Here is a 10,412-nt window from a genome sequence, read left to right on the forward strand (position 1 = left end):
CAGTTCTGATAAGCTATAATTGTGAGATAATGACAGTGGAATGTGCAATGCTGACAGATAATAATGTACATTCACAGCAATATAGGCATTAGGCAAAACCAACACCGGAGGGTATTATTTGGATAAAATACCATTTTGATTGCCATTGTCTTGTTTATATAGGATTTCAGAGCAGTTAATAGACATTAAGTGTCCAGAAATTTTTTGTGAGGTATCATGTATTATTTAATATGAACCTTAACTTTCTAAACATTATACAGGTATAACCTTGTAATTACTTTGGTTTTTATATATTTTCTGCATAGATGAGCATTTTATATACATGCACATAATCACATATTCATACCTTCTGTCAAATGTTTTTGACAAAGCATAAACTTAGCAGAAAAAGGATGAGGTCATCATTATTTCCTCATAGAGTTTGTATATTAATTTTACAGAGATTTTGCTATGCTTTTTAATTAGCAATTACATTTTAAAGTCATTGTGTTACATTTCTTTTGAACAAGTTCTACTTAGTCTTGGATATGTCCTATTGGATGCTGCCAGGATGAATTGTTAAGAATATAAGATGATTTAGTTAAAATCATGGTTCTAACTGCTTGAGTGAGCATATTTAGGCAGAGAAAATGCTTTGAAAATTCACCCCCATTGTTATTTGTTCTAATAGATATAATTAAATAAAGCTAAGAGGATGAAAATTCAAGTGCACTTAGATTTAAAAGGTCATTAGTGACTTTAATTCTCTAATTTCCCAAGGAATAAGTGTCAGAGTTTTGGCCTTTGCAGGCAGATACTGAGCATAGAAATGGTGTTGGGCGGGGGAGCGGGAAGGGGGAAGCCTTTGAGTGTTTTTTGTAACCTACTAGAAAAAATAATTTCTTATGCAGCCTCTCCTTCTTCTGTCTTGAAATTTCAAAGTCTGGCTCTTAGCCTCAATGAAACCTGTTTATATGCCAGCAAAGCTGCACAGAATCCAGAACTCTCCCCCCTCCTCCCAATTCTTGACCACCTAAGTGGGGCACTATTATTTAGCAGTTGTTTGGACCTCACTTTTTAACGTTTCAACTTTCTTTTAGACCTGACAACTTTTCTATCTATTCATATGTCCAAACTTCAGGGGAAAAGGGAAATTACCTGGGTAACTCGTTAATGTGAATGGAAATTGCTTAAATAGTTCCCTTGTGTGCTAATGAAGTGAATAGGCATCTTAGACTCTCTACACTAAATGTTAGAGCTAGACACATCAGAAAATGAAGAAAACATTCCATCCTAATTAATGACATATGTATCAAAGGACTTTTTTTCCTTTATTCTTGTGCCAAAGTAGTCTTTCATTATAAAGAGGTCACCTGCAACACCATGCAATCTAGTAAAAGACGTTTATGTACTGACCTACCTAAGAGGACCCGAAGCATATAAACCTTAAATGACTGAATTACAGGTGGTTAAATGTAATTAAGCAGGGAAAATACTAAATTTTTTATCTTATTTTCTTAGCATGAAATAGAAAATTGGGTTTACTAAGGCTATAGCTAGAATAAGGCTTTTAAGATATTACCATTGTATTAATAAATAACATTTGCATAATGAAAACAGGGTATATAAAGCATTTCTACATGTGATATCACCCTTTAAAGATCCTACTAGCCAGTCTAGTGGACAGAGGTGTTTTTCTGATTACCATTTCACCAGTTTCAATTGAACTTGACTTTGTAATCTCCACGGAAAAGTGTTAGTGGGACTTCTTGTCTCGTCTGCTCATTTAATTAGAGAGAGAGGAGCAAGTATGTTTATATTAATCCCTTGGTCTTGTGGTTATTCAATGCAGGTACGAAAAGAATATGGCAAGTGCTTCAGACACTCGTATTGCTGCGGCAGCCTCCCAACTGAGAGCCCTCACAGCTCAGTGAAGGCGTCCACCACCAGAACCAGTGCTCGGTATTCCTCTGGCACACAGGTAACAAAGAGTTTGACAGCATCTTTAATTAATCTTCTTTATGGAAAGCCTTCTGAGACATGTTCTGTTCAGATGTACTAATTGTCTCCTCATTATAATGATCTAGGTAGCAAATACTTGCCTTCTTAGTATTTTGGTTTTAATTTCTTCCTAAGTATTTCTTCAAGGTGTTTCTTTAGGTGTAAACATCCTTTTTTGAGAGGTATACTTTTTTAAGAAGTATGTCATAATCATTAGATATCCTAAGCTCACATAGCACAGGATTCAGTAGGCATTCAGTAAACATTTGTTGACTAACTAGCCATCTCCACTTTAAAAAAAGACAATAAGTGAACACTCTTTTTAAGATCGGAAAATTAAATACTCCTTAGTAGAGAAGCAACAGAGGAGTATAGACTTCCTTCATTCTAGAACAGAATCAATGCACATTTTTTTTAAAAAAGGTCAAAAGATAATTCTGCACAGATTGTTCAGGGTACATCTTTGTGTGTCTAATGTAAGGTAAGCTTGGGAAAACTAACATAACATATGTCTTGCTATTTTATGTTAATAGAGTCGTATAAGAAGGATGTGGAATGACACTGTGAGAAAACAATCTGAATCGTCTTTTATCTCAGGTGACATCAATAGCACTTCAACACTTAATCAAGGTCAGTTACTAGGAAAATTTGAGTTTACAATTTAAATTTTGTGCCTTTTTCCAATTTGCAATAATTCTAGAGAAAATGCTGAATTTTCCTCTCAAATGGGTTTATATCACAAGCTCTTAAACCTGTTGAGTCATCTTTTATTAAAGTACATATAAATTCTTTTTATTCAATAATGTAATGCAAAAAGTATGATTTCAAATACCACGTTAACAGAGTGAGGCTGGAAAAAGTAATTTCTGAGAACGTGCTTTGCCACAGATTAAAATGGTTTCCTAGTGAATACAGATTTATTCTTTCTAAACGTACATTTATGAAAGTTTTCTTCTTAAAACATTAATATAATTAGAATAACTACTCTTCACATTAAACAGTACCAGTTTTGCAGTGAAAATTCTTACTTGTAAAATTCTGTTTTTACGTTTCTTTCAAAAAGTAAAAAGTAAATGTCAAAACATTTATACTAACTCTTCATAAACACATAATTAAACTACATGATAATTTACAAAGTAATTTTTATATTTGAATTGTTATTATTTAATGTGTCTACAATTATAGCCTTAAACTTATCACATAATCGATATAATTCCAACTTAAAACAATATGGCAAATAAAATAATTTAGCCAGATAAGGGCACAAGTACATGTACAGACACATATTCCTGAGTACAAGTTTAGTAAATTTCAATTTATTTTGAAAAAAATCATATATTATTGTATATATTCTTGGAAAGGTAATTTATCCAGGTAATTTTGATGTACTGATTTGTAATATAATATGTTATATTTTATCACAATGTAGTATGAAAGACATTTTTCATTGTTGACATTGTTCTGATGAGATTCTGGTTTAAAATGAAAAAAAGCACATGTATGGCATCAAAACCAACTTGAATTTTAAAATATTTTTAGCCAAATTACATTAGTTATGCAAAACGCATGTTTGATAAGTATTGAAAGGTTTGTAATTTGTCAGTTAGAATGAGTGAAATGTGTGTTTATTCCATTGCTCTGATGTTTTACCTAATTCTGTTAAGATGACTATCAAAAAGGAAATGAATTATTCAATGATTCATTTTTGAAACCTGGCAAATAAGATTACAGAAGGAGAATTCTTGTTGGATAGAATTTGTGAATGGTCTAATAATTCATTATACACAGTCTCTTTTTCCCCTCAGCATGTGTGCTCTTGCATTTACTAAGAGAAGCTTGGTGCAGTGTGTCATACTTTTTACCTGTTTGTGAAAGTTGTTTTTCCTCCTGCTTGTATCAGAGTTGGTATTAACACCGATGTTTTCATGAGGGATAATCCCACACCTGTAAATTCTGAAAGTTTGAGATTCCCTCTTCTGGGCCTCAGTGGTTAGGTTTTTAATATTAAGCAGTAACATCTTGAAACATAATGTTGATCTCTGTGCATTTAATTGCCATTTTTGTTTAACAGTGATTTTGTATAAATTAGTAAATGTCATCCTCAGCAGGTGTTTACTTGGGGGACTTAGAAAGCACCTGTGAATTGCTGAAATTTAACTTCCCTCTTCCCTTTCTCCTTCAAATTAGTAGTTCAAATACAGTCAGATAATTTCAGCAGATTTTCCATTGCCAACTTATCCACTACCCTTGATGAATACGAAAAGTACTTTACTGCAACTGCAACACTAAAATAAGAGAACTGATGTATTTTTTTCTGTTTCTTTGCTTTAGGAATGACTGGCAATTACCTACTAACAAACCCTCTTCTTCGACCCCACGGCACTAACAACCCTTATAACACATTGCTCGCTGAAACAGTTGTATGTAATGCCCCTTCAGCTCCTGTGTTTAACTCACCAGGTGTGCTTATACTTACGAATACAACTACCTTTCTTTGCTGCTAAACAGAACTCTGATCTTTGCCCTCTTTCTAGAACACTCAAGTTGCCATATACTTACTATTACATCCTTAATTTCTCAGTTAAAAAGCATTATGGTATTGCCCATGCCAGGCTTCTAAAACTGCACTATATTATAGTAAAAATTCAGTCATGATAGTATTTACCAATAATTATCCATGTTTTTGACACAGGTGGCATAAATCTTAATATATTATTACAGGACTGACATCACATGGTCTGAGAGCCCATCTTCAAGATTTATATCATTTAGAGGTATCCTATCTATGTAATATACTATTCAGTTGACTCTAAAGCTTGCTGACGGAGTTTGCTTCTGGCATGACTTAGCTAATAATTTGGATGCCTAGGTATAGAAAACTACATCCAGCATTATCAATGTAACCAAACTATAGTATAGTGCAGCTTTATGGTAGTTTTTCTTTCTTCTTAAAAAACTAAGAATAAAGTTAATATTAGTCAGTTTATACCTATAGTTTTTTATTGGGGGAGGGGGAGAGATTGTCACTAACCCATCCTGTATTTTACTGTATTTTCTAATAGCTTATTTATTTAAAAAATATATATATATATTTAATATTAACAGAATTTTCAAGAGTTTGGTGAAAGTTATTGCATAATTACAGTTAGCATATAATCTTTATTTGTGATTGATATTTGCCACTAAATTAAACACAGAACTTCGTTTCCGTTTTTTTTTTTCTTGACATTCTTTTTTAACGTAACTGCAGCTTCTCTTTTCACTCTCTTGTTTTTCTTACTTTCCTTATGCTTTCCTCTAGCAACCTACAGAGAGACAAGTATGGGAGTAAAACTTAACTTTGCCTATCAAATGTAAATTTTTTCAGCATGATTTTTAACCGGCACAATTAAAACATAACTAGCAGTCATGAAGTAGACTCAGCGGGCAAGTGGTTCACAATTTGCAACTCAAATGTTTCCAAATTCAAACAGTACATCTACATGTACTGCCTTTTGTCAGTAATAGAGGTCTGTAGCAAATGCTGTCCATACTTAAGTACATGCAATGCTGAAATAATTTGCTCTTTAAAGCCTGAGGTGCTGTCAACCAGAATGCTTAATAATTGACTTATCATTTCTGCATTCCCACAGTAATCTTGCTACAGGCTGTGGAAAGTCTTCCAGTGAATTACCTGAACTTGGGCAGAAAAAGTTGCCTCTTCAAAACCAGCCAAAGATGTGCTTAAATCTGCAGTATATCATAGAAAACACCTTTTGGATTACCCAGTATATATTTTTATATTTATTAAACAACAATAAAAAGAAAAATGACAAGATCAAACCTCGACAGAGGAAACAAACGCTAGCAACTGATCCCCGTGTCACTTATAATTTAAAACAGCAAATGTTTCCTAGTAGTAGATCTTCTAAAGTTTGTGACACATATGTAAATTTATAAAGCTGGAGATTTGTGTCAGTGAGGCTAAAGGAAGCCATGCAAAGAACTATCATAACTTCATTTTGTCAAACATGCCTTGGAGCGTGATACAAATCGAATTGTCAGCTTTTCAAAAGTAGAAGTTGGATCAGAATTTTCTAAATAACATGAGTCAATAATAAATATGACCCACCTATTTTCTCATTTTCTGCTAATGATAATTAATTGAGCATGTATTAGGTATTTATTGGTCATGACATTGAGTTTTCTAGGATAATCTGCAGCTTTAAGAGTGGAGTGAGCACTAAAAAGGGAAATTTCCTATTTTTTCGAAGAATTCATTTTTTTCCTAAACTCCTCCAAGCCTTGCATACAATGCAACAGCCTCACAGTGGTCAGTTTCATTTCAATAACATCATTTCATTCTTTTTTTTTCCAGACTTATCTGTAGACAAGTGATTTTTTTCTCTAGGATTTTGAGAATGAATAACCTAACTTTCCATGGTACAGACCATTTAATTTTCTCTAAAACTTTTTTTTCATCTGCCTGAGAAGCACTGTGATGTCTTAGTTTACATGTTTATGTGTCTGTAGAAAAATACAACTCTGATTCAAAGAGAGCATGTTACCATATTTTTTTTCCTCCTGAACCTCTTTTCATATCTTCAGCAGACGTATCCAATCTTTCACTCCTTTAGAAATAAAAATATATTAGCCAAGGCTGACACCCTTTTCCCATTCCACAGTTGATATTTATTCTTGGTTTAATTTCTGTGACACATACTTAAGAAACCTCCTAACATTTCTGCGTTTAACCTCCATGCCCATGGTGTCTGTGGGCCAGTCTCGTACAGTAGTAGACTCTGCTGGTTCATTCGGTGCTGTCACTGTGACTGATGCAGACTGCAGGGCTGCAGGCAAACTTCGACCAATAGGAGCCTGGGGCCATTGCTATCAGAGAGAGTATTAGTACCAAATAAAAGTTCAAAATAATAAGAAATATTCAATGAAAAAGTAAAAGGCTGCTATTGCTGGTAATCTAATTTGTTGAACCCTTGCTCTAAGTTGCTGAGAAGCTTAGAAATTCTTCATCATGTTACAATAAATCATTTTACTTTCTTTTATATATCAGCTACTCTTAGGCCAGATAGCCTGAGCAGACAGACATGATGTGAGTTGTCCAAAGTGAGTCATTCCACCTGCTGTCTATCGTGTTGTTGGATGGTGCTTGTGGGCCCCTGGTCCAGTCAGTATGAGAGGCGGCTGTCTTTGTTTAACATGACTTCTTTGTGTCTGTCCATTTTTTCATTCTTTTTTTCACTTCATCTCCAGAAAAAGGAAATGTTAGAATGTTGTTTAAAGAGTTGCTTGCCAGTTACGTGGGTTTATGTTGTACATTTGCCTTCAGTTTTTGTATGTGACTTATTCCTTTTTAATTTAGTGTTGTTTAGGACAAATTCTGTTAATTTTATTTTTATAAACCATAGTCTCGTACTTTAAAACGTAAATGTCACTAATGAATTGCTTTGCATTAACTATGCAAGGGCATGGAGTGAAGTCTTTATAAGAGTGTCAGAGATTTGACCAAAAATCAATTCATAACTACTGTCTCCCCAAAATTGATAAAGCAACATTCTGTATACCATCTTGCCTCCCTGGAAAACAGTATTATTCTTTCACACTTGTTCCTGTTATCTAAGGGGTTGCAACTGTTTACAGTTGGGAATGCAGGAAAGCCTGGCACTTTCCAAGTGTTAGCTTTCAAATACAACTTTGTCCTGAACGACATTAAAAAGTTTTGTACAAAAGAAGTAAAGATTCTTGAGGAAGGAACAGAGGCAGTAACCGAACCCCTCCCTTTTCTGTTTCAGGACATTCACTGAACAATGCCAGGGATACAAGTGCCATGGATACTCTACCGCTAAATGGTAACTTTAACAACAGCTACTCACTACGCAAGGGGGACTATAATGACAGCGTGCAAGTCGTGGACTGTGGACTAAGTCTGAATGATTCCGCTTTTGAGAAAATGATCATTTCAGAATTAGTGCACAACAACCTGCGGGGCAGCAGCAAGGCTCACAACCTCGAGCTCACACTACCAGTCAAACCTGTGATCGGAGGGGGCAGCAGCGAAGATGATGCTATCGTGGCAGATGCTTCGTCTTTAATGCACAGTGACAACCCAGGGCTGGAGCTCCATCACAAAGAACTCGAGGCACCGCTCATTCCTCAGCGGACTCACTCCCTTCTGTACCAACCCCAGAAGAAAGCGAAGCCCGAGGGGACTGACAGCTACGTCTCCCAGCTGACAGCTGAGGCCGAGGACCACCTGCAGTCCCCCAACAGAGACTCTCTTTACACAAGCATGCCCAACCTTAGAGACTCTCCGTATCAGGAGAGCAGCCCCGACATGGAAGAAGACCTGTCTCCATCCAGGAGGAGTGAGAACGAGGACATTTACTATAAGAGCATGCCAAACCTTGGAGCTGGCCATCAGCTTCAGATGTGCTACCAGATCAGCAGGGGCAATAGTGATGGTTACATAATCCCCATTAACAAAGAAGGGTGTATTCCAGAAGGAGATGTCAGAGAAGGACAAATGCAGCTGGTGACAAGTCTTTAATAGTGCAGCTAAGGAATTCCAGCGGCCCCATGCAAGTGTTAGTAAATAAAGACAGGCTCCATGGCCTGATACAGCTCCCTCAAACTCTGCTTGAAGAGATGGCTCTGTTGACCTGTGGTTCTCCAGTGTAAAAAAGATGACTGAACCTTGCAGTTCTGTGAATTTTTATATAACGTACAAAAACTTTGTATATACACAGAGTATACTAAAATGAATTATTTGTTACAAAGAAAAGAGATGCCAACCAGGTATTTTAAGTTTCTGCTGCTGTTTAGAGAAATTGTGAAACAAGCGAAACAAAACTTTCCAGCCATTTTACTGCAGCAGTTTGTGAACTAAATTTGTAAATATGGCTGCACCATTTTTGTAGGCCTGCATTGTATTATATACAAGACGTAGGCTTTAAAATCCTGTGGGACAAATTTACTGTACCTTACTGTTCCTGACAAGACTTGGAAAAGCAGGAGAGCTATTCTGCATCACTTTGCAGTTAACTGCAAACCTTTTACATTAAGGCAAAGATTGAAAACATGTTTAACCACTAGCAATCAAGCCACAGGCCTTATTTCATATGTTTCCTCAACTGTACAATGACCTATTCAAAAATGGCTAAAGAAATTATATTTTGTTCTATTGCTAGGGTGAAATAAATACATTTGTGTCCAACGGAAATATAATTGTCATTAAAATAATTTTAGAGTTTGGAGACAATATTGTGTGAAGCTCATGGTTGCACATATGTTATCAAATGTTTTTTCTTACACTTTGTCATTGTAAGTTCTACCCATTTTCACTTATTTTCCACTGTATACGGTGTTCTGCTTTGACAAGTTAGTCCTTATTCTTACATTTTAATTTCTTATGGCCAAAAGAACGTGTTTTATGGGGAAAAAAACTCTTTGAAGCCAGTTATGCCATGCCTTGCACAAATGTGGTGAAATCTAGAAAAGGTTGTTTGTCACCCCTCTGTTTGTTCTTGAACAGGGGCCAAAGAGGGCACTGGGCACTTCTCACAAACTTTCTAGTGAACAAAAGGTGCCTATTCTTTTTTAAAAAGTAAAATTAAACATAAATATTACTCTTCCATATTCCTTCTGCCTATATTTAGTAATTAATTTATTTTATGATAAAGTTCTAGTGAAATGTAAATTGTTTCAGCAAAATTCTGCTTTTCTTTTCATCCCTTTGTGTAAACCTGTTAATAATGAACCCATCACTAATATCCAGTGTAAAGTTTAACACGGTTTGACAGTAAATAAATGTGAATTTTTTCAAGTAGCTAATGTGCACTTTTATGTACGATACATAATTGGCTTTAACACACCGGTCCTTTGCCACCCCGCTCCCCTTGGGTGTACTAGGTTCCTTCACAATATAACCCACGGGGTATGCAAAAGAATACAGTTCAGCTGCCTGATGGTTCTATATCCTGAAAAGAATATATTTGTATTCTGATTACCATTACCTATGCACAAAATCTGGCAGATAGGTTTCAATAGGGAAATATACTGAAAGTATTTGTGTCTGTTGCATTGCAACAGAGCCAAAAAACAAATAAAAATGAAAAAAAGAAGACGTGTTGGAAATCTCAAGTCAAATTTGGGCATCGTTAAAAAAAACTGACTTTTCAGCAGTATTGAGAAGCAAATCCTAAAACATACTTTTACACTTTGAGGATTATAAGTAGCCCTATAGGCAGCTGCAAATGGCAATGTTTGTTATCATGGAAAGGTTCAAAAATCATATAATTGAATCTCAACATGCAGATTTTCTCCTGTCTGCATCATCAGCATTTATACCAAATTCTTCTAAAGCTTACTGGTTCTCTCAAGGGCTTCCACCATATTAGAAATCACTTTATTTCATGTGGACACAGCCTATTTAAAAA

General features: G+C 35.3%; 1 protein-coding gene across 11 annotated transcripts in view; it reads left to right on the forward strand.

Annotated features, from left to right (window-relative positions):
* The window catches only part of ADGRL2 (adhesion G protein-coupled receptor L2), a 211,896-nt gene extending 202,094 nt beyond the window's left edge, over window positions 1-9,802 (forward strand). For 8 of the 11 annotated variants that reach the window (XM_079943889.1, XM_079943891.1, XM_079943892.1 and 5 more), the window contains 3 exons: window positions 1,832-1,960; window positions 2,514-2,610; window positions 7,770-9,802. In XM_079943889.1, coding sequence (XP_079800015.1) covers window positions 1,832-1,960; window positions 2,514-2,610; window positions 7,770-8,524 — 981 coding nt within the window. In that variant the 3' untranslated portion in view covers window positions 8,525-9,802. Of the gene's footprint in view, window positions 1-1,831; window positions 1,961-2,513; window positions 2,611-4,311; window positions 4,441-4,672; window positions 4,755-7,769 lie in introns of all 11 variants that reach the window. The other 3 variants (XM_079943886.1, XM_079943894.1, XM_079943885.1) reach the window with 3 other exon arrangements.
* The last annotated feature ends 610 nt before the right edge of the window (window positions 9,803-10,412 follow it).

The sequence above is a fragment of the Stenella coeruleoalba genome, assembly GCF_951394435.1.
Source record: "Stenella coeruleoalba genome assembly, chromosome: 1".
Taxonomy (NCBI): Eukaryota; Metazoa; Chordata; class Mammalia; order Artiodactyla; family Delphinidae; genus Stenella; species Stenella coeruleoalba.